At 42.1% G+C, this 25776-nt stretch overlaps 1 protein-coding gene across 2 annotated transcripts in view; it reads right to left on the reverse strand.

The window, feature by feature from the left end:
- The window catches only part of VEPH1 (ventricular zone expressed PH domain containing 1), a 133511-nt gene that overhangs the window by 20976 nt on the left and 86759 nt on the right, over positions 1 to 25776 (reverse strand). The window contains exons 9-11 of one of the 2 annotated variants that reach the window (XM_024192676.1): positions 22434 to 22573; positions 14257 to 14391; positions 5371 to 5488 (exon numbers count right to left, since the gene is read on the reverse strand). In XM_024192676.1, coding sequence (XP_024048444.1) covers positions 5371 to 5488; positions 14257 to 14391; positions 22434 to 22573 — 393 coding nt within the window. The remainder of the gene's footprint in view (positions 1 to 5370; positions 5489 to 14256; positions 14392 to 22433; positions 22574 to 25776) is intronic. The other variant, XM_024192677.1, reaches the window with a different exon arrangement.

Raw genomic sequence — 25776 nt, forward strand, 5'->3', positions numbered from 1 at the left:
TCACTTGGAGTCACTGTGGAGAGTTCTCTGAAAACATCTGCTCAATTTGCAGCAGCAGTCAAAAAAACCTAATAGAATGTTAGAAACCATTAGGAAAGTGATAGATAATAAAACAGAAAATATCATAATGCCACTACATAAACCCATGATATGCCAACATCTTAAATACTGCATGCAGTTTTGGTTGCCTCATCTCAAAAAAGCTATATTAGAACTGGAAAAAGGTACAGAGAAGAGCAACAAAAAGGATCAGGGGTATAGAATGGCTTCCACATGAGGAGGGTCTAAGAAGACTGGCACTGTTCAGCTTAGAGAAGAGATAACTAAAGGGGGAGATGATAGAGGTCAATAAAATCATGACTGGTGTGGAGAAAGTAACAAGGAAACGTTATTTACCCTTTTACATAACACACGAACCAGGGGTCACCCAATGAATTGAATAGGCATGCACAGTCAACCAGTGGAACCCATCAGGGGATGCTGTGAAGTCCAAAAGTGTATCTGGGTTAAAAAAAGAATTAGATAAATCCATGAAGGATAGATCCGTCAATGGCCATTAGCCAAGATGGTCAGGGACGCAACTACATGCTCTGGATGTCCCTAAATCTTGGGCTGCCAAAAGCTGGGACTGGACAACAGAGAATGGATCACTCAATAGTTGCCCTATTCTGTTAATTTCCTCTGAAGCATTTGGCACAGGCCACTGTTGAAAGACAGGATACTGGGCTAAATGGACCATTGGTCTGATTCAGTATGGCCATTCTTATGTTATAAGAAACAAGGGAAATTAAAGCAGGAACAAAAGTAAAGTCCTAGTCTTATGTTAGTACTCCCACCCTGAATCTGGGGATTCAGTTTCTGCCCCCCTGTCCTGTGCAGGTCCCAGGCCTGCCCTCTCCTCTGAGTCCCAGTCATCCTGGGCTGGGCAGTCAAAGATTATTTGCATATGTCTCTTGCTGCCTCCCACCTCTACCCCTTGCAGGTATCTTCTGTATGGCAACCTTCCCTGATCTTTCTGCCAGCAAAGTGCTCCCTCTAGGCAGCTTTCCTGCATCTGATACTGTAGTGCTTCTCCACTGTGGTGTTTGGCCTCTCTGACAGTCACCCTACTCTGTCTGTTTGCAGCTTTTTACTGCAGCCACCACTAACAAACCATTTAGGCACAGCTGAGAGAGCGAGTGCGCTCTTCATTAACTCTTGGGTGCCGTTGACTTGTGGGATCTATACACCCCAGCAGAGATGCAGTCTGAGAGGGAGACCATCAGATAGAAACCTCCCATAGATCCTTTATAATCAGTAGTTTGGCATGATCTAATTAAGGTCTTCCTGCCCTAGGGAACTTCTTTTCTACACAAGTAGAGACGGAGTCCTGATATTTGCCTGACAAGCGAAGAGTTAAATTTGTCCAGGTACCCGCAGTTCACATCTTTAGCTGGGAGAGTAAGATAGTGGTAATGATACAGATAGTGTTTTTCAGAGGGATGGCTGACTAGTGTCCTAACAGAAAAAATGGCTGGATCCAATGGAGTCCTGTGATATCAATTATAGTGTCTTTGACCCTGGACTAGGAATGAAGGCTGGAAGTTAACAGGAGTTAAGAGAGGCATCTTAAAGGACAGGAGGTAGGGAGAGAAAGGAAGGGAATGAGTGGAAGAAAAAGAAAGTTAATGGAGGAAGAAAGGAGCAAGGGAGGGAGGGAGGGAGAGAGTGAACAGACAAATGTGGGTGGCAAAAATGCGAGAGTGGAAAAGGAAATGGCAAAAAAAATGCAGACATTTGGGCCAAAATTTCCAGAAGTGGCCACTGATTTTAGCCAACTCGAAACACCCTAGACATAATTTGCAGAAATGCTGAGCATCTGTAACACCAACAGGCCTTAAGAGGAGGTGAGAGTGCTCAGCACCTCTGAAAAGTCATGCCCCAGGTGTCTACGTTAGGTACCCCAAAACAGTGGGCACATTTTAAAGTTTGGAGGGACAAGGAGGTGTGTGTGTAATGTCAGGAAAATGATATTCTTCCCTGTAGCCTCATCTCAAAGGCCAATGCCCCTCCCTGTCTCTCATTGCGTGTGGCTGCATCTCACCCTGTGGAGCTGGGAGGTTATGCTGTTAATTCCAGTTTCCCAATCACTGTTTTTCTCTTTTCATAAAGTAAGAAAGCCTATAATAAGCAGTGCGAGGGCATGTTCCCTCAGGACATTTCAGTACTTTCACAGGCCCCCATCTATCCTGAGAAAAATCAGTTGTTCATTTGAATGCGGTTAATAAGGAAATGGAGTTGCTCTCTCAGGACTGGAAGTCTCCAAAGCAATCTCTCTCTCCACGTGGCAAGAAGAGCTGCAATTTACAAGGCAAAGTGAACATTTGAGAATGAGGATTACACTGCTAGGCAGTATGGAATAGCTGCTCCTCCTTGAGAGTATAGAAGGGATTGAGGAAAGGGTTTGGGTTTCCATGGTTGCCAGATGAGTGTATAGAATACGGAATGTCTTGAATCTTTTCTCAATCATTCCTTTAATTCCTAATCTCTTTCCCATCAACTTCAGTGTCCAGCTCCTGAATGTCCTTAGACTTCTCGCTTATACCAGTGTAAATCTGAAGCAACTCCACTGATCTCAGTGGAGTTACACCAAGGGAAAACCAGTGCAAATGGGAACAATATCAGGCCTTGGCTTTATCAGCTTTTGAGAATACAAGGAAGAAGCCACTAAATATATCAGGACACATCATAATCAGGTATTCTCCACACACAAAGCAGCTGTAGGACAGGTAAATTTTCTGCATAATTTTATCATTAAAATATTTTAAAACCTTCTTAGAAAGAAATTTCTCTTTTGTAAAAAGTCAATTGCCTGGCTAGAGAGTAGAGGTATAAAAGGAAGAAGAGGTAATGCTAAAAGCACTGACATGCTCCATCCAAAGAAGCATGTTTATTCTGAATGTGTGACAAGCTGTTTTTTTATTTTACAAAAGAAACAAGGAACTGAGATGCAAAGAGATGTGTTAATGCAATAAATCTCAGGACTTTTAATTCCCAACAGTCAGGGAATGCTTCCTACAGCAACCACAGCTTGGACACATGCATTCGTATGGGAGAATGCATGGTCTAGTGGTTGAGACATAAACCAGGTGACAAAAGATCTGAGTTCTGTTCCCCGTTCTGTGACTTGGAACAAGTCACTTCATCTCTCTGGGGCTTGGCTTCTCTTCTGTCCACCCCCCCTTCTGTAAAATAGAGAAGAATACCTACTTTGGAAGAGTGTTGCAAGACTTAAATATCTAATGTCCATCAGTACTGTGAAATCCTCAGATGAAAGATACTATAGAAGTGCAAATGATTTTCTTGATTATTGTTATAAACCATATATTAGGGCATTAAAGTTAATACCATCTATATACAGAATATTCATAGAAAAAACTACATATGTACCAGGGGGCTGTGCTATAACTGTCGTGGGTATCATTATTTTAAAATCCTTGAGTGTTGTGTATTTAAAGTCTCAAGATACATAGAATTTGAATTTCATGCATGTTGTGCATGTAAAATTTTATTTAAATCATAATGTTGTATTAAGCATTTGGGGGTTAATAGTTTAGAACTGCTCCATTTCCAGGACTGAGATTCCAGCAATCTATAAAATAATACTTTTGAGTCCTATAGCTAATGCCTTTGCATGTTGTATTTATGGCAGCAGGAAATGAGCAAAGAAAAACTTGAACAGTGAGGATTCTAATGTCAAACATTTTGATTCACTATGTTCAAACCTACATCTGGTAGTGTTTGAATTTTTACCAGTCTATTTCCTCTGCCTGAGAATTATCTACTTTTAAACAACAACAAAAAGAGAAACCTAATATGCCAACCTATTTGCTTCAAATGTTCTAAAGAAACACTTCATATCCTTACTTCCAGGCATTTCTTCCTAAAGACTCTCAGAGCCAGGCACAACGTAACATTTATGCACTCAAGATGTTAGTGATCTGTTCAAGTACTTTGAATTCAGACTCTTAAGTGCCTCTTATTGAGGCAGCTCCGGCTGCATGGACCGCTGGCGGGGGGGCTCCTTGCACAGCCAGGGTGGAGGGGGAAGACTGAGGCTCTGCCAGAGCTGCAGGGGATGCTCGGAGCAGTAAAGGGATGGAGCAGGCTCTGTCACTTTGTGGTGATGGCACATACGCAGTTAGGTCAGCACTAGGATCTATGCGAGGCTCAAACTTGCTCAGTGAGGTGAGAAAGTTTGGATATTTTACCTGCTACAATTGAAGAAGTCTCTACTGAGCATGTGTTAACTGTGATTTTTCAAAGGCTTATAACTTGGCCAAATTTGGGCAGATGTTCACAATGATTGCAAAACGGTGTTAGAATGGGAAATGTCAGGCGACCTTAGTAACAGGCAGTGCTACCAGCTCTACTTATAATGATACCAAATATATTAGGCAATTTGACACACCTATAGTTTTTTACCTGTACAAACATTTTCATCACTGAATTGTTAAACAGCCTGTTCCCAGAAAAAGTGTGCCAGGAATTTGATCACATTAAAACTAATAATTCTGAGTCAAATTTAAGCTACTTCTTCCAGGGATGTGTACTCATACAAAGAGACATCAATTAAAGGGCAACTGTTGCATCCCTTCTAGGCTCCCTAAACACCCGCAGCAAGGACATTCTCAGCTGGAACCTGTGGCCTGGGCCAGCATGGACTTTTAAATTCATATTCCCGTATCTGGCCACTCCATGTCTGCAGATTACTCCTGCTGCACAAGGTGACTGTAGGACAGGTCAGTATACATGTCCACATTCACTCTGGGTTTACAACCCCACTTCCAACACACAGCTAATAAAGTTCGAATTTAATCCTGTGTCTCTTCAGAAATATTGGGAAGAGAGATAAGGGAAGGGAAGAACTTTGCTGATGAGCTCCAATTAAAGGGAGAACTTGTCTGCCCTCTTCTTCAGAGTTTGCTGCAGTATTTCCCTTCTAACAGCCTCCCTCTCATAGGCCATGTCTACAAAGGGACATGCAGAAAAGTTAAGGTGAATAATCAAAAGTGTGAAGTCAATGCACATAAATTAAATTACGTTATGCCCACCCCCCATAGTTTCATTCAGGAGTAGGTGGTCTTTAGGTAACTGCAACTTCATCATCCAATGATCTGACTGAACTTTCCTGAGTGTCCCTGTATAGAAAAGCCCAACAATGCCATGGCTAGATCTTCTCCTCTGTTGTTACTGCTACATAAGGTGTAGGAATCATGTTACTTTTGGAGACTCGAAGTCTACACTGCATTATCCAGCCAGGTAATGTAGTCTGCCAGAACCGGAACCCTACTACTTGTTGCATGGAAGTAGTGAATGAATATCCCTTACCTGTTGCCTTTTCAGGATTATTGCACATGAAACACTGCCATGTTCCTGCTTCCTCACTGTATCCAAATAAATCAAAGAACCTCACTTCTTCCAGATGCATCTGAACATGGTCCAGATCCTAGGGCAGTAATAAAAAATTCACAGTATGAATGATCCAATTGCCCCATAATTTATTACTTGTAAAATGAAATCATAAGGGTCAGTACTTCCACCTGATAAAAACTAGAGCTGTGAGTTTATAAATAGCACCTGGTGAGCATTGAGCTTTGAAGGGTTAAGATCTAGTAGAGTCCCTTCTTTCTTATGTTTTGTGGCAGCAAACACCCCGTCTGGGTGGATCTATTAAAAACAGGGTGTTTCTTTTCTCTCAACAAAAGCAGCTGAAGTTGCAACTCTTCAGAAGGTAGGATTTGGAGAGGTTTTGATACTCTTCCGTTCTTGCCAGCTGTGCTCTGGCCACTACCGCCTGCCATAGCTTCCCTCCAGCAGCAACTTCTTTATTACTTTCAGCCTCTCTCCAGTGCTTTTTTTTTTTTTTTTTTTTTTTGGTGACCCACTAGGCTCCAATGATCTCTAGTGACACTACATCGCTGGGAATTTCCTCCCTTTTAAATGGATATGAGGCCACAACAGAGGGTTAATCACTGAATGGTGGCTTGGGGCCCATTCTTCTTTAAAAGACAGATGAGAGGGTCTTGTTTGCCAGAACTCAAACCTCTGGTGAGCAGCACTGATATTATGAGGTTTAGTTCCAAAACTGCAGTAACAGGTTAAATGAAGCTCATACAAACTGTTTTCCTAACAAACTTTAAAGGAGCCACTATCCCAGCTGTGGATTGCTGGACCACAGCAGCTTTCTAGACTTGCCTTATCTCCTGGCCATGTCTCTAGAGCCAAGGGGAAAAGAGGAGCCAGCTTAGGGTGACGTCCTGATTTTATAGGGACAGTCCCGATATTTGGGGCTTTTTCTTATATTGGCTCCTATTAACCCTCCCACCCCCATCCCGATTTTTCACACTTGCTGTCTGGTCACCCTAAGCCAGCTACATCAGCTCTATGCCATTCAGGGACTCCTCCAGTTGGGGGAATCCCCAGTTGGCTGAAGTCCCTGGCTCTAAAGGTTCTTTGTGCTGGCAGACAGAGGAAAGGGGTTGTATTGCGGGGGGAAATTTGGCCCATTGTTTTCACAACTAGGGACTCTCCTGTACTTCTAATATGGAGATAGAAATGGTTGAATATCCTCTCCCTCCATTAAAGACCTCATCTCAACCAACTGCTGAGTTTGAAACAGACACATGCACAAATACCAGTACAGGGACATCTGCCAAAACACACATTTATTGTCCCAGGGAGAGATGGCAGTCAAAGAAGCACATCTGAAAAATCTGCTAATTATAAACATTTAATTTCCATCAGCGGAAACAGGACAAAGAAAGATTCTTCTCTGTCCAAAAGGAGCTGGAACATAAATGTGTTTCCCAGCACATCAAGAACTAAGGACTGAAAAGCTGCATCTTAAAAAGTTTTTAAATCATTTTGTCTAATGGAGGAAATATCTATATAAGGCCTATAGAAGCAAGAGGGTCTTCCTGTCTTCTACTGATTTCTGGCCTGGCCTGGCCTAACATGCCAGCTCCCACTGGACTACATGAGGGATACATTCCTCCTCCCCCAGTTTGGAACCCTTTTGGTTCTGAAATAGTTTCTTTGATATGGGGACTGTACTCAAGCATACCTGAGGTTTGGCGTAACCAGGCTGTCCATGTCTAGGGTGCTTTCTTTCCTGGCGCTTGAGCACTGATTCACTGAAAATGGCCAGTAAAACTTGACTACTTTGCTCACTGACTGCCCTTCCTATACCAGTGGGACTAACTCTCCTTCTACAGGGGAATCCTCTCCATTCATGGTATTCAGCAGGCTGCTTTGCTCTGAAATTGGAGAGCTTTCTCTACACTGACCATACTTATTCAGCTGACTTGTCAATGGCAGGATAGCTGGTAGCTACTTAGGCAGGAACCACCTCAGGTTTTTCGGAGGGAGCCTCAGGTACAATGACCTGAGGCAACAGAGCATAAGCAGGATGGTGTCGGAGAACCAAACAGAATAGGATGTGCCCAGCTAGCTTCTGGAAGTTTCCCTGGCCTTTGGTCCCTTGTATCAGTGAAGGAATAGCTTCCAAAAAGGGGACCTGAGCAAAGTAATGGGCAGTGAAGTGCCCTGGGATGTGTGGTTCTCTCTGCCCTGGTGTGGTGTGTATTCTCTGCCATAGTCTATCACTGGAAAGCTGGGGACAAGAGTGGTGATGCTGCCTCCAGTGTGTCCCCAGGGTCTTCCATGAATGACACATTGTGAAGAGATGAGTTGATAATGTCAGGGTTGAAAGGAAAAACATCTAGAGAGCAGGTGCCTTCTCTGTGCTTTTAAAAGCACCTCTTGGGTGGCTAGGGTGCGTTGGCTATGGTGCCAGGGGATGGGGAAAAGGCTCAAGAAAAGTCTGTGTGGCAATCAGCAGTTGCTTGAAATACACCATCTTGTGAGGTGGGAGGTAGTCAAACTTTTGGGGCAAGAGATTTCCCCGTCCCTCACCTGCATCATCTGGAAGGTGTAAGGCAACTACTCAGCTGTGAAAATGGGGCATTATTTCTTGATGGATAAAGTGATTTATCAAGTGCAGAAATGGAATAAATGGAAATGACAATTGCTTAAAAATGTTATTTATTTTCTTGCAAAACTACTCAGCAAATAAATCTGAAGGAATCGTGTAAGGTTCATAAAATAGCTGCTCCATCACTCTTCTGATGAAATGATGGCATGAGTCAACACAATGGATTTTGCAATGAGTATAAAACTGGTTCTGTTTTTTATAATGTAGCCTATGTTCTCCGATAAAGAACTGTGAAGCAACTGACCGGAAATCTATGAGGGTATACATCTGGAAATACTTTATTTCTGGCAAATTTTAAACTGCGTTGTATAAATATTTTTTGTGGCATGAACATACAGTATGTTGCTACATAAGATTCTTTGTGTGATGCTAGGTATTTATGATAGTGAGTTGGCTGCACATATTGGCCCAAAATCTGCAGTCAATCACCATGATGCAAATCTGAAGCAATTCTACTGGAGTCAATATTCTGCTTTCAAGTATACCAGCATTAATCTGGAGTAACGTCTTCACTACTAGAAGAGGAATAATATTCCTAACTACTAATATTTTTTCAAATTATTCACATATTTTTCATTTTTCAGTGACATTGCAAACAGGAAACTTACTGAGCATAAGTGTACATTTAAGAATGAGAAACAAATAGTTGTGAAATCTGAGCATCTCCTTCATTCCTAATGTCTTAATGTTGTATAATCTACATGCACAACAACTATTTAGGCATTGTCAAAAGTATTCTGTTAATCTGGTTATTTTAAAATGTTAATTTCAACAACTGTAAATCTCACAAAACAAAAATAATTCAAACACATAATAACAAAACAGAAAATAAAGAAATGAATACATTGGTATCAGTAACAATGACATTTATTTATTTCATTTTATTTAGATTTAATAAAAAAGATCCCTACCTAGGCTTCAGGCTCCCTAAGACTTCATTAATATCACAATAAAATGCCAGTAACATTAACCATTTCAACAGGAATTTAAAGGCTTTTACTCCTAGAATGCCCTAAATTCAGTTTTCAAGACAAGGTTTTAGTTCATCCATATCTGTGACTGACGCATTTCCATATGCCACATTGTGTCTAGGTGGTGAACTGAGTGCATTGGAAGCATGGCATCTGGCTCTCCTTTCACTTACATCACTTTACTCCAGAGAACCTTCACTGGCTTCACAGGAGTTATTGGTTTGCCCATTCAAAACATTGAACTAGAGACAAAGTGTTTTAAAGCACTGAAAGCAGCAGCAGCCACATGATACAGAGTGTTCTCTGAATTGCTTCCAGCAAGTTGCTCATCCAAGATGATGCTTTCCTGGTTTTAGTGGGCGAATGGTGTTATTAACTTGCCACCAAACCAAACAAGTGAGCAAGCCAGCTGGGCACCCCTGAAGAGCCCAGGGAAGAGAGTAGGCCAACTGGCTGTTCTTGAAGATGCAGATTGTGAAATAAAAGGCAAATGGATCTCTCATCCACCTCTAGAACACAATACAAGATATTTGCCCTTCCTATGAATTGGTGGGTATTGTTATTTGTAGAGACTTGATCACATTTCTGCAGGTGATATCATCTGTGATTATTATTTGTGCAACAGCCTAGCATCATGCAAAGATCTTAGAGCACTTCACAAACATCAAGCCTTAATATCCTTTTTGCAGGTGGGGAAACTGAGGCACAGAGTGTTTCAGTCACTTGCCCCACGTCACATAAATAAATCACTCTCAGAGCCAAGATTAGAAAAACCCAGGTCTTGTGGCTCCCCATCCTATACTTTATCCAACAGACAACACTACTGCTAAGGAATTATTTTTCCAAACAATATTTATTTTAGTGTGTTAAGAAAGGAGCATGTTATCAAAAACCTAAAATTGTTCACTGCACCCAGTTAACTGATCACGAAGGATTAGTGTGCCAATAAAGAGAAGAACTGGATCTCTCTTTGGCATTCTTGTATCACAATGAAAGAGTGAAATGCATGCACGCATACATAGCAAAACAGATACTTAGAGCATTAGTGTCTGTTGGCTGCATTCCCAACTGATCCTACTATAAAGCAAACCGTTATTAAACACAGCTACTCTCCTAATCTCTCTCTTTCATAGCTAGACATATATTCTGAACGATTCTGCAGAGATTGCCATGTCTCCAGACTTCAGAAGTAATGGCAACTTACTGAGGGACAGGATGAATAAGGTCTTATTCACCTACCTACTGATTACTTGCAAAAATATTTCAAAATGCTACTGGAATTTGTTAGAGGACAGTGCAGCCTGCTTTCTCCCAGGAAGAGAGTGGTTTCTTTAACCATTTTCAGAAACCCAGAGTTTCTGAATTTCCTAAGCTGATGTAGAACATGTGTCTGTTTGTGACGGAATGTACAGTATGGTGCTGGAATTGCCATGTTTGATTATATTTCGATAGACCCATAAACAGAAAAGAAAAAAGGTAAGGAAACTTTTCCCCCTGAAATTTTTGATGAAATAAAACTGCAAGGGTGTCTGTATGTGTGGTGGGGGGAAAGCAGGATATTTTGTTTTTAAATTTACTTTTCCATGTTAGCATTTCTTTTAAGTGTCTTTCTACCTGCAGAAATTGGATGGGCCAGCTCCCCAACTGTTATAAACCACCGGACCTCCATTCATTTATAGACTCATAGACTTTAAGGTCAGAAGGGACCATTATGATCATCTAGTCTGACCTCCTGCATGATGCAGGCCACAAAAGCTGACCCACCCACTCCTGGAACAATTCTCTCCCTTGACTCAGCTGTTGAAGTCCCCAAATCATGATTTAAAGACTTCAAGTCGCAGAGAATCCTCCAGCCAACGACCCCTGCCCCATGCTTCGGAGGAAGGCGAAAAACCTCCAGGGCCTGTGCCAATCTACCCTGGAGGAAAATTCCTTCCCGACCCCAAATATGGCGATCAGCTGAACCCCGAGCATGCAGGCAAGATTCTCCAGACATGCGGGCAAGATTCTCCAGCTGAAAATCTGGCCTAATATGCTGATCTGTTACCAGAATATTCAAAGGTAGTGCTAGAAAGCTTACATGACTAAGCACTTCATCCTGTCCCTTGGTAAACCCAAGTGCCTAAGAGTTTAGTTAGTTAAGAATTCTAACCCACAATTGCTTTTAAGAAAGTTACGGAGTCCTTCTGCACAAGGTGCTTGAGCGTTCTCAGCTTCCACTATAGTCACTGAGGGTTGAGAGTATGTCGTGTCTTGCACGGTTGGACCTATACACAGTATAAGGCAAATTTTCCAACTGAAGCAAACTTTTCTGAAAAAGCAAACGCTTTCAGGAGAATGTGTGTGTGTGTGTAGTCACACATTTGCACTTCTTATAGCCACTCCTGGTCATGTTTGAGAGACATTGAAAAAACTGCATTGGGCCAACAGCATTACACCGGACTCTAGCTAGTCTTCTTGGTCTCTGAATTTCACAAGAAATAAAAAGAAATCTACTAAACAATAGGTCCAGATCCTGCTCTCAGAAAAGTCAGTGGGAATTCTGCCAATGAAATCAATGAGTTTTTTGATAGGAGCAATAGCAGGCCCTATATTAGTAAGCAAACCAAAAACAAAGAAAGTGAAACCAGCCAAATGCTGCTCAGCATTTTTAAAATCTCAAGAAAGTCTTGAATGTGTTGCATCTACTTGATTGTTATCCAGCATCCTAATAACAGTGTGTAATTCTACAACTTGTTGAGTTTCCAAAGTTCCATTTTCTAGTTGGTTGGGATCAGTGTTTTAATTTTACAGTTTCTTGATGTACTGTCCCATTAGTTTGGGAATACAGTTAACCAAGAAAGTACTCTTACAAAAAAGGAATGATGAAATAACCCCCAAAGGACTAAGAGTAATAGAATTATGCAACAAATACTCAGGAGACTAATAGTTTGCTGGATGTGATTGTTAGTGCCCTGGTGTGGCTCATTGGCCCTATTTAAGCCAGCAGCAGGAACAGGAAGCTGTCTAAACAACTGGGCTCTGGCTCCAGCTCCGGCTCCTGGATTTCCTGGTATCCCACCCCAGCTTGACACTTGGCATTTGCCTTGCTGTTCCAGACCTCCTATGTGTTTCCTGCTTCTTACCCCCTGGTATCCTGACCTGGTCTCACTCTGGTTCCTGACTCATGGTTCTGATCTCCAGTTTGTCTCTTGGTTCTGATCTCCAGATATCCTGTCTCGTGACTGTGAACGCTGGCTTTGACTACTAGGTCGGCTGCCATTAACCTTGGTGTGACACGCTCTGAGCATTGTGGGCTCATAGTATATAAGTATGGACAGGAATTTGGGGGAGGGAACAATATGGAGCTAGTGGCCAGTCCCCATATGGAAAGGAGATGCACCAGCCATGGGGGCTACTGCAGCTGGCCATGAAGTGGTTCTACTGTAAACACCACTAGACTCTATGAATCTGCCCAGTGCACAGCCCAGTTCTTCAGATTGTATGCTGGGGTTCAATTTGTTCCTATATATGCAGTCATAAGTACCTTCGCATCACTTCAGTTGACAGATCTCCTAGTTCATAGTACTGTGCAGGTTACTCCATTCTCAGCAAATGAGCTATTACAAGCTTTATTCTAAGTTAAACAAAGAACAGCTTTATGATTTTGGAAGAAACAGCTTGGATCTAGTTTTATCTAATTTTGAATATAAAAAATCTGTATGTGCATGTGTATGATATGCACGTACTGGTATATGTTGCATCTGGATAGGTCATGCAACACGATCACCTTATGTTTCAGAAGATGTTTCCATTAATAACTCCTATTTTCAACTGTCATCACTTTAGTAAAATAATACTTTCAGGCAGACATTTTCCATTCTTAGTCTCAGCCTGAGAAAGAATATTTTAAAACCAGATCTGACAATTTAGTTAATCCAATTTTGGCTGAGATGTAAAAAAAAAATTGTACATGTTGAAGAATATTTCTGCACTTAGCTCAAATACATCTTTGTTTTATAATCCTCTACTGGTCTTTTCCATGAAGTCTGATGAATAGCCTTGAAACAGTTTTCCCTACAATTCCTGAAACAGTAAATAGCTTTTAAACTTGACAGAGGGTAAGAATGGAGTGTGTAAAAATCATCATTTTCATAGCATCCAAGGCATTGTGCAGAATTGTGTGAATTTCCACAGGGCAGCTAAACAGTCCATCATGGCAGCTGTTCTGACTCTAGCCTTTAAAATTATGTATGTAAATAGGAAAAAATACCTACATGTACCATCACCTGTTTTCATTCACTTCACTAGCAACTCCCATGAAGCATATGTGAGGGCTTAGGTAAACCTGGAGACATTTCAAAGTACAATACAGAATGACACATTTATGGATCCACTACAGAGCTCAGAAATAAAATTCCTGCTGAGCACTGGTCAATGCCCTTACAAGCTGGGTGTGGTTTATGTAAGAGAGGGGGCCCCACATCATGAATAAGCCATAGATTGCCATATGAATGAACTGGCTGAAGAGGACTTGGCAAGGTAATGAGTGAAAATACCTAGAAGAAACCAGAGCTATACAGCACTGAAGGCAAAAGAAATTTAGTGACATAAAAATTATTCAGTGCATAAAGAAGCTTCCTTTCAACACACAAACATACACAGAGCAAAAGAGGGTGGAAACAGGTTGTAATTTACCAATGACGAAAGTAAGTAGTTCTCAAACATTTTCCTAATTCAGATCACCTCTTAATAGAGAGATGGAAAGTGAATGGGACTTCTGTTCCTAAGGCACTCTTGAAAATCCCACCTGTGTCCACAAACCACTTCCCATCCTGTTCTCAGTGTCATGGGCCACCTCCTCTCCCAAGAGCAAATGCTTAGCATCTTTTTGGCAACACAGCAATTGCTCACATGGAAAAGTAATATAAAAAAATGGTGTCCTTTTAGTTTATTTTAATGTGATTCAGTAGTTAGAAATAAGAAGCAGAGGCCACCTGGACTTGATCCTGCTTTGACTTAAGTCAGCCTCAAAATTTCTATTGACTTCTTTGGAAGCAGGATTGGGCCCCATGTTTAATTGCTAAGATAGTTATGATTTGTTAATATTATGTGTGCACACACATGTGCATGTGTGTAAGAGGTTTGCTTTCCAGTAGTTAAACACAGTATGGAGCCATCACATCTATTGCAAAGATCCATGTAGACCGGTTCTAAAGGTTGGTATAAAATCACTTCCCCATCCCCTAACCCCAAGGAATAAATGTTTACCTTCTGGTGTGGAAATGTAGATTGAATCATCGCAGTTTCAAAACCATGTGTTCCCTTCAGCTGTGTCTTCTCCCACAGGGTTTTAAGGACTTGCACAGAGTTACTTTGTATGGACAAGGGTTCTGGAAACAAGTTCTGGAGAAAATATTTGAAAAGAAAATTTCAATCTGAGTCTTCAAAAATCGTATTGCTGTTATTTCAGAATGATACAACTACACAAAGTAATTGCTGTCCTTGTTGCATCTTATATCAAGAGCAGAATGTCTGACACTGACATTTAAAAAAAAATTCAGTACAGTTAAGATTGATTCGTATCAATGCAAAGTATATAAATCTGTGAAACTAAATAATTCCTGTATACTCCATTAGTTCTTCTGAGACTATTTCTCTGCACAACACCTGATTTCACAGGCACTTGATTCATTACATTTTACATATAAGCTAGTACTACTATATACCTACAACATACCACTACTACCCTGTGTGCGCACACACATAACACTAGTATATAGTAGTGCTGGTAGTGGAGAGAGCACTGGACTCAGAAGATCTGGGTTCTATTGCTGGCTCTACTACTAACCTATAGGTGACCATGGGCAAGTCACTTCACCTCCCTGTGCCTCAGTAAAGTGGTGTTAATGATGCTGACCAACGCTGTAAAGTGCTATGAGATCTAATGTTGAAAAGTGGTATATATGAACTAGCTATTAGTAGCTGTACCAGCACTCTTATATACTAGTATTATGTCTCTTTTGGTAAAAGACTTGGGATGCGTACATTGAAAGCCCAGTGCAGAGAGAAAATTAACTTCTTATCTCAGTCTCCTTTCTCAGCAAGACCTAGTCTTACCCCTCCAGATTCCCCATCCCAATCTCACAGCCCCGTCATGCTCATTTCTCCCCGTACACTCCCAACTCCTTGTCTCCAGCCTTCTTGTGACCCAGTCCCAATTTCCTCCTTCCTGGCTCCTAGTCTTATTTATCTCTCTTCCTCCCCCTGGCTTCCAGTCACTCCTCCCCTCACCTGCATTCTCTGTCCCCACTGGCTTGCAGTCCCAGTTTTCCTGCCAGGGCTCATTGTCCCAGTCTCCTTGCCCCGCCAGTCCCAGTCTCCCGCATCTCCTCATCCAATCTCAGTCCCCCCCTCCCCGATTTCCTCCCTGGTTCCCCAGCCCAGTGTCCTTGCCTGCTAGTCTCAATCTCCTCTTCCAGCCAGTCTCAGTCTGCCCCATCACCCAATCCCTGTCTTCTTGCCCACCTAGTCCCAGTCTCCCTCCCCAACTACCAGTTCCAATTTCCCTCCCAACCCCAGCAGCCTCCAAGTCCTGCACTTTCCCTTCCACAGGCTCCTTGTTCCAATGTAATCCCCCTGCACACAAACCCCCAAGTCTGACTCGTGTCTCTTCAGCATTTGAATCATGTAGCTTACTCCTCCATGCTGCCTGGGACCAGCAGGGGGTCACTGAGCACCCAAAAGACACAGGCTCCCTGCTCTCAGTTCTGGTGCTTGATCTGGGGGACCAGATGTCCTGATTTTATAGGGACAGTCCCGATTTTGGGATCTTTTTCTTATATAGGCTCCTATTACCTTCCACCCCCGTCCCAATTTTTCACATTTGCTGACTGGTCACCCTAGCTTGATCCCAGCCTGACCCACAGCAGTCTAGAGATGCAATTGCAGGGAAAGCCTGCTCAGCTCTGGGCTGGAGCATGCCCAATGTGGATGCAAGTTTCAGGCAATTTAGCTGCTAAAAATCTAAGACATTTCTACTGGGCATGCGTGAACTGTGATTTTTCAGAGACTTAGAACTTGGCCAAATTCAGGCATATTTTCACAGGAGTGGCAAAAGGCATGTCCCTGACATAAAGGCCACCCCTTGCCAAATTTCTAGTATAGTATAGTATAGTGTAGTATAGTATAGTGGCACCAGAGTGATTCAAAGATGTAAAGAAAAGGTCACCCAATTTTTTTTTAATATGGGCAAAACAACATATATCCTCCTAGACACATTCTTAGACATGGCTAAACCATTTTAGCTTACATTTTCCAAAACAATTTCTGCTTAAGGGACACCTTTGCATGGAAAATTTGAACCCAAACAGTTAGTATTTGGCAAAGTTACAAGCAACTGAAAACAGGGTCTTATAATACGAAGTATCGGACAACCTTAAAAATAGGGGGCACTACCAACACTGCCTATTATACAGTTTCACGCCTGAAGAGACCAATGAAGCCAGAGGTGATGTGGCTGTAGAGTTGACCTATATCATCTGATGCAAAATTTGCTGTAGGAAAAAAATTAATAAATAAATAAATCAATCAAACTTGAAAAATTGAACTAGATTTGTTCCTCTTCAGCTGGTCATTACGGTCTTGCATTTTCAGAAAATGTCAGTACTGCTTAAATACCATGCTTTCTTCCCCCAAGACCATCATTATTCTACCTTCATTTCTGTTCTTAATTGGAAAAACAGTCTCCTCTCAAATCTGCAAAACAGATCTGAAGTCAAATATTCTGCTCCCTCTATGAGCATAAAATCCATCCAGTTTGAAATAACAATAAATAATACATATAATAATAATAATTTTCAGTTTCACAACTTTCAACCAAGGATTTCAAAGCATATTAAAATTATTAACCTAGACTTTCACAATTATAGGGAGAGCAGAAGACAGAAGTCAAGGTCTGTTATGGAGATATGAGAGCAAAACTATTCCTTTGCACTCAACAAAAAGAGTATAATAAATGGCAAAACATAGCATTTATTCACAAAAATAAGGTAACTCACGGAATTCTTTGGATCAGGGTCAAAAAGGACTTTTTATAGTTAGCATTTACCTAATTTAGTTAATTATTAACACATTATAAAATATTTTCTGCCAAATTCATGCCTTGTGCAATTCCACTGCCTTCAATGGAGTTACACCAGGGATGAATTTAGCATGATATTTAATTTAAAAATGGTTATATACACAGTATGTAAAAGCGTTTAGAGTTTCAAACAAATGAAAAAGTGTAAATTACGATACATCAAACTTCATGTTACTGTACAATAGGTTTGAACAGAGAATACAACATAATAAGAATCATCATTTTTTCACAGAAGGGCATATAAACTGCTATGTGTACAATGTATTTGCAAGGACACAAAACCAAATGTTACTGACTTGATCCTGCACGTCTGAAGCCAATGGGAGTATTGCTGTGGACTCACTGGCACCAGAATCAGGCTCTAGATGTTCAGCAGTAATTTTTACTACAACTACTTCAAAAGCAATAGAAGAATAAAGCTTCAAGGACCCCGATATTAACCAGTAATTCAGAATAGAAACAAAGCCATAGGGTATGTCTATACTTACCTCCGGGTCCGGCGGTAAGCAATCGATCTTCTGGGATCGATTTATCGCGTCTTGTCTAGACGCGATAAATCGATCCCGGATTGATCCCGGAAGTGCTCGCCGTCGACACCAGTACTCCTGCTCCGCGAGAGGAGTACGCGGAGTCGACGGGGGAGCTTGCCTGCCGCGTGTGGACCCGTGGTAAGTTCGAATTAAGATAGTTAGACTTCAGCTACGTGAATAACGTAGCTGAAGTTGTGTATCTTAGTTCGAAGTGGGGGGGGGGTTAGTGTGGACCAGCCCATACACATAAAAGATGGTAAAAAAAAGAACATAAATTCCTAGGGAAATAAGGACTAGATCATGGTGTTACCACAAGCCCCCAGGAAGGGGCAATGTGGAATTTCACTGCCCCAGGAGCATACCAGGGACAGAATGAGACTCTGAGGTGTTTACACAAGAGCTGGAAGGTGTAATTTCCATCGCAAGGAGACATACTTGTACTAGTTCTAATTGCACTAGAATGCTAAAAATAGACTGTAGCCCTGGTAGTGCAAGCGGCAGAAGGGGCTAGCCACCCTAAGTATGATCCCGTCTGAGATGATGGGTTTGTGCTCAGGGCGGCTAGCCCCTCCTTCTGTTCGTGCTGCCACAGCTACACTCCTTTTTAGCACACTAGCTCAATCACAGGTATGTCTCACTGAAATTACACCTCCAACTCCAATGCAGAGTCACCATTCAGTCCCTGCTGCCCCCTTGCTCCAAGAGGGAAATATTCTGGTCCTAGCAGAGTTTACATCCCCTTCTAGCCCGGCTCAGCTCTGCCAGCCAGTGCCTTGAAGAGGCAGAGCCAAGACCCCACTTATTGTTGCAATCCTGCCTGTCTACTACCTGTGTACCTGCATGGGAGGGTGAGCAGCTTCCCCTGCAGCAGCTGCTCTCACACACGCACACAGACCAGATGGAGATGGCCCACGCAGGGGAATGCTTTATGCCTCTTTTCCCCCAGAATGGGTGTGAAAGGTGACTCATGATGTGCCCTATACGTTCAGGGATCTATTCTCTTCTGGGTACATAAGGGGTTACACGTGGGACTTCCTGTGCATAGATGGAAGAACGTAGTCTTGTGAGTTTCTACCATAGTATAGATGGAGTATATTCCAGAAGTTAACAAAAATACTTGCACAGTACACAACAGCCCATAGAACAGGGGTGGGCAAACTACAGCTGGGACGCAGGGTCATGGGCCTCACCACGCGGCTCCCAGAAGCTGCGGCATGGCCACGCTCTGGCTCCTACATGCTCCAATGGGAGCTGCAGGGCGGTGCCTGCAGACAGGGCAGCGTGCAGAGCCACCTGTCCGTGCCTCTGCATAGGAGCCAGAGAAGGGACATGCCACTGCTTCCGGGAGCCGTTTGAGGTAAGTGCTGCTCGGAGCCTGCATCCCCTGAGCCTCTCCCCATGCCCCAACCCCAGCCCTGATCCCCCTCCCTCTCTCCAATCCCCTCGATCCCAACCCAGAGCACCCTCCTGCACCCCAAACCTCTCATCCCCAGCCCCACCCCAGAGCCCGTACCCCAGCCGGAACCTGCACCCCTTCCCTCACCCCTGCCCCAGCCCTGATCCCCCTCCTGCCCTCCAAATTCCTCAGTCTCAGCCCATAGCACCCTCCTACACCCCAAACTCCTCATCCCCTGCCCCACCCCAGAGCCCACACTCCCTCCCACACCCCAACCCCAATTTTGTGAACATTCATGGCCCTCCATACAATTTCTATTCCTCGATGTGGCCCTCAGGCCAAAAAGTTTGCCCATCCCGCCATAGAAGATTAATCACCAAAATGTGGAGAGAATAAACAGATAAGGAACAGCATCAGTATATGAGCTGCTATGACTAAGATGAGCCAAAATTTAAGGGTGTCAGCTTGGCAACAGCATTTTTAATTTAACAAATGCAATTACCCAAGACGGGAAAGTGAAAAACACATTAAAGCCAAAGTGTAACTGGAGAGGTCATGGTCCAGGAGTTCTAAATGAGGTGAGGCTCCAAAGGGGGACGAGGAGGTATTAAAAAAAAAAAAGAGAGAGAAAGAGAGAGATGAGGAACAGAATGCAGACAGAAGGGGTGGAGGAAGAGGGATGGGAAATCTGTTGAGATGGGAAATATTGCAACGCTTATTGTCCTAGCTCAATAAAAGACTGAAAGGGTCAGGCCAAAGTGCAATGTAATCTTGGTGAAAGGGTTAAAGCAAGAAGTTTTAAAAAAGAAAAATTATGAGGAAAATGTTAAGCACGAGGAAATAAAGGTGGAATCAAAGATGAAATCATCACTACAATTGATTCAAAATATACAACAGAGAGAAAGAGAGGACTAAAGTCATTTTGTTAATATCCAGCAAGATGGTGTGTTTTTGGCATCAGACTGTATATGTTAATAAAGAAATAGACTGTTTACTCTCCTAGTATGTGCTCTTCCTTCTCTGCTCATTCTCATGTATTTCAATACATCTTTTCTGATCTTTTTCATCAGCTATTTTCCTTGTTCTCATTTTTCTATCATGCACCATTGTATTCAGGTTATTTCTCCCTGAGGCCACTCTTTCACCTTTTCTTTTTCCTTAAAAGACTTCTCTTTTCAAATTCAGTCTCTTTCTTCAACTTCTTGTTTACCCCCTTTATTTTTAACTTGTTTGGTCTTCTCTTTCCTATTTCTCTTTCTGTCCTCCTTCCTCTTCTCCCCTTTTACCTTCCCTCTTTCCCTTGAATTCTCTCTCTGCCCCTCAAATGCTAGTGTCTCTCCCTTTCCCTTCCCTACTTTCAAGAAAGAACCAGACCCTTAAAAGCCAGCAGATCACATTTCTTCTTTTCTCCTCCTGGGCTCTACATAGTCCAGCTGGGGCAGACAACAGTTTGCCCCTTGCTCAGTGGCTTAGTTGCTCCCAGATCTTTGCAGGGTGAGCACTTAAGCCCCAATCCAGCCAAGCTCCTAGGCATGTGCTTGACTTTAAACATGCTCAGCCCTGAACCTTCTCCCATAGGCTCAGAATATAAACAAACATCTCCACGACAAGCTCAGAACCCATCCCCAGGTTCAGAATTCTTCCCTCTCCTACCCAACAACCATCATCACCTGGCTCAGACCCTCCCCTCCCCACATCCCCACCAAATCAGAACACCCACCCATCCACACCCTCCCCCCAGCATCCTCTAGGTGTGGAAAAGCAGGAACAGAGGCAGCAGAGGGCATGTGATTGTGATTTGAAATAGCCTCACATAACAAACCCTCTATCCCCACTCTGGAGCTTCCACCCTGCTATTTGAACCCATGTGCTGAAGGAAGCATGTGCAAACAGTCATGTACTCTGCTGTGCAAAACCTAAGAAACCTGTGTTCCCTGCTCTGTGTCTCCTCCCTCAGCCACCTGTGGTCTATGTCCTGCAGGGTGGTAATTCCTCAGTGGCACCCAGCTCTACCCCTTTAGGGGCTGAAGCAGCTCCAAATCCTAGTGGCAGTGGGTGGTATTGTACTTTGCCATACCCTGCTAAACTCAGCTGTGACATTGGTGGGTTTACCCCATTAGGTCCTAGTGACCTGCTGGCTGCCAGAGCACAGATCACTTCTCAGGGTCAGGGTCAAGATGAATATGCTCAGCTCCAGAACCAGCTGCTGACAGTGCTGAATTTAGACTGGAGCTGGCAGGGAGGGCTCAGCTCACTGGTGGTACAGTAATCTGCTCGATGGTATGTCTACTTGAAATGAAAGAGTTAAATCAAAATGGTTCTTACTTCCCATTTGCATTTTTCTGATCTTTTGGGTACTTATTTCTAGGACATCATACAACATGTAGGAATATCTTGATCTGTTAAATCAACCAAATGTCCATTAGGAATACAATTTACAGTACCATATGTGTTTGAATATTCCCTGTGGTAAACATTTAGCCAAGATCAAGGGTAGCATTAGTTTAATATCTGATCTATCCTCTATGTCACTATGCCTTGCACTTGCGGAGAGATTTGATCCAATGATCTAATAGGTCTTTTCCACCTCTAATTACTAACATTGCAATAACATTGGGCATGCTGCATCTTTAACTACTATATATAGTTTATGAGAAGCTGATTTTTTTTATTACAAATACAAGAAAAACATCATGATTCATCTTGAACTGGGAATGCAGATTTGTTTTTCTTTTATAACTTTATATTATTCAAAATAATGCTCTCTCTCTCTTTATATATATAGATAAGCATGATCAATTAATGGTCTTTATTTGGAAATATATTTAATATAATCATCAAAAGAATCATCTTAATCAATAGGTGAACAACACTGATCAACTCCTGATGATCTTACTTGCCCTCTGGGAGTTTTGATTAAGGGGTGCTGATCATCTCCAAGGCTTACTGAAGTCTATAGACCTGACTCTACTTCCACAGAACTCAGCTGAAGTTTGCCTATTCATTTCCACGGAAGCAGAATGGGGTCTTGACTTTAATGGGAGTTTTGCCTGAAGAAGGATGACATGTTTTGGTCCAATGTTGTTTGTACTTCAGATTTCTTAATTTCATATGGACATCTTAAATTTGTTATATTTAACAGAAAGCACATACTCTGTCATACAACATTATGCCAGTCTACTGCAAAGCACTGGATAGTGGAGAGCTTATAAGTAACTCTGTCCACTTTTGAGAAATCAGAAGGGGGAATTCAAAGGACATACACACGTACAGTCACAGTGATGGAGATGATAAACATATCTAAATGGGTTACCATTAAAACATTGTTTTTTCATGTACAGTTTATTGAGGTGCCACTACTTATATGTATTGCACACACCTGCTGAAAGAGAAACATGATATGGATCCATAGCTGAGGCTGTCGGCTGATGAGAGTAAAACTGGATTTACTGTATAGGCAGTAATGACCCTTCAGGGGGCAGCTGAAGAACAGCTTTGCTACACAACTTCTAACAGTATCTAGAAACAAATATACACAATATTAACATCAACTACTTAAAAGAGATTTAACTACCTGATATTACTTTACACTTAAACATGCAATGCTTCTGGCTATAGGAAACCATTATTTTCATATTTGAAATATACCAATTATGTCTTCATATTTTAAATTATATTTTTCACTTTCTCACATTTCAATGGTATTTATCCAGATAAGAGTAGATATTCATTTAGTCGGTATCATTAGTTGTCTCTAAAACTCAAAATGGGTGAAATTCAGCACTGCTCAGAGGGCCAGCACACAGGCAATGTACCAGTTAAATTGAATATAAGCCACAATAAGTGGTGCATAGGCCCTGTACCGATCCTGTGCACAGGATTATATTTCACTCACTGCACATATAAAACTCCACTGTTTTGCACCTTATATAGCCATTTATCGTTGACTCCACAGGGCAGAGTTGGGCCTTTAGTGTGTATCACTTCCTTTTTGTTAAAGAATGCGCTGAAACTTGTATTTTACACTCACAGGCTTGCTTATCAAAACAGACGAATATATTAAAATTGTTCACAACTCATTCTTATTTAAAAGAGTTGGTTGAAAGAGCATCCCATGTTAGGTAGCAACCAAGTGAGACTTCACTTCTGGTCCAAGTTTATGCAGCTCTCACCCAGGCCTTACTCAGGCAAAAACTGATTTCAATAGGGGTTATGCCCAAAATAATGAATTGGGACTTTTCCTTTCAAAAACAAAAGCTGCACCATTAGTCATTGGCTAGAGCAGTGTTACTCAACTCACTCTGTCACTGAATAGATTTACTGAAAGCCACAAAAGAATTAAATATATTTACAATACCAATATGCATGCCACATGTTTATTATACAGCAGTACTTAATACAGTCATCCTAGAAGTTACAATAAGAGCAGTATTATTCAGGGTTCAATGAGCAATTTGGCATTCTGAGTCTGTCATCAGTTTAAAGGACTTCGGGCTCTATAAATGTCACTTCTCATCAAGTGTATATAAAATAATCATCTTCATAATAACACATTGCTCTTAAATATCACCTTCCAACTCAGGATCTCAAAGCACTTTGCAAATATTCACTAATTAAGAGTCACAGCACCCAAGTGAGATAGGGAATTATTGTACCATCATTTTACAGCGTGACTTGCTGTCAGACAGTGGCAGAGGCAGTCCCTTGCTCTAACCTCTAGACATCACTGACATTAGTGCAAATACAAATATTTTCATAGAAAAAATAATGGAAAGTTTTAGTTTTGGGGGTGGTTTAGCATTTAAAGGTTGATAAATTAAATGACGTGGGAAAGTTTGCAGAAACATCTATACATTCATAGGTGTAAAAACATCAAACCAACACTTGTAATGGAGATTAGATCGTCTCACTGGAACAGACAGACTCTCTCCAAAGGTCACCGCTTGATTGGCTGGTTGCAAGGTTATGTACAATCAAAATAGAGAGGGTGTTTTTATTTTTCACAGACTCTCATCACTCACTCATGTTTTTCTATCGAAACCAGTATTGGCTTTGTATATTTTTCTCAACCACATTCATATTAGTTATCTATAAACAAACCATGGTGGTGACATGCAACTTGAAAGCACCCTCAGTGTGACGTTCTTAATACAGAAGGCTGTATGCTCCGCATAATATATTATAGCGTGATTCTGATCATATTTATGCTAGGTTTAACTGGAATGGCAGCACAGACACAGCCCTTTAGATGCTTGTTTCCATTTTTGCAAAATGTTGACTTGGAGGCCTTGTTGAAGGTTGAATTCTCTGTCCTGGCTGTGCTAAGCTCAATGCAAAAATGCAGGCTACAACTGTGACTTTCCACCATCTTTGCACTTCACCCATTGATAGAATGGCTGGCGGGGACAGCCAGGCCCCCAGTGTAAATAAGAGCAACTCTGATGGTGCTTTACCTTATGCCCAGTTGCATATCACCCTAAGAGGCCATTTCAGCAGCTGGGAATAGCCAGATCAAACATGCTCATTCTACATCCTGATCCTCCCCATCTATAATCTCTTATGCCCCTGCTCTGGAGATGGCAAAGGGGAGATGACTCTACACCACCTGGAGATTTCCACTATGTTGGTGGAATTCCCAGAGGCCAGACCTAAAAGCCTTATGGTCCCTTCACACTGGAGTATCACAAAGGAGCCATAATGTAATGGGGAATCTGGCCCTGAGATTTCTTATTCAGTCAGTGGACCCATCCAGCAATCATTCTGTGCATGCAATGCCCATTGATGCTTATGATATAATTGAGTAAAGGTTGGCAAAACGAGGGATGATTTTGCACAATTTAAATCCCATCTATATGAACCCTCTCTCCAAGATTAAGCAATATTCAAACAAAGACATTTTTAATAAGGTAGGTCTTAGAGGGTCTAATTCTCCATGGCGCTTCACCTTGGTTAGTTATGTCTGTGCCGACTGAGTGTAAAGTACAATGAAATCAGACTTCTCCACTCATTTACAATGATGGTAGCATTTGATATGCACCTTGCACAAGTGTAGATGACTTTACAGGGTGCAAGGCAGTGGAGAATCAGGCCTAGAGCATCAGTTTTCCTCCATGAGAAAGATAGCTGACATCCACTCTGTCTTCATTAGGCCTGAGTGTGTGTGGGCCTGAGTGTGTGTGTGTGTGTGTGTGTGTGTGTGTGTCAGACTGCTGTGCTACTTTCCTCACAGCTGCTATCCATAGGGTGGAATAGCAGACAGCCCTCCTTGCTGGTTGATGGAGCCACTGGCTCCATATATATGCAAACATGCCATTCCTGACATGCTATTCCTGACATGCTCAAGTGACCTTCTTGTGCCAGTTTAAGCAGGGCCAGTTCAGAAACCTTTTTGGGGGGTGAGCAGGGGTGTGCAGATACCGCTGTATAACTGCTCACCCAGTGGGCTTCATGTGCAGCCCCTCTGAAATCATAGTCCTTTGCACCCAGGGGAATATCATCCTTAGTGACTGACTTTAGGAAAAGACACAACTTTTCTAAACTCCCCAAGCTTCACTGCAACAGAAGGAAGAGCATAGTGCCTTTCTATAGCTTTGTCCATTGGCGCATTTTACTGCCAGGACTATGCATTTAGGCCTTGACCCAGCATTTTACTGCCAGGACTATGCATTTAGGCCTTGACTTCTTTGTTTCGGTCTTCACCGAGAAGTCTGAAGGAATGCCTA

Source organism: Terrapene carolina, unplaced genomic scaffold, assembly GCF_002925995.2.
Source record: "Terrapene carolina triunguis isolate 2854851 unplaced genomic scaffold, T_m_triunguis-2.0 Scaffold88, whole genome shotgun sequence".
Taxonomy (NCBI): Eukaryota; Metazoa; Chordata; order Testudines; family Emydidae; genus Terrapene; species Terrapene triunguis.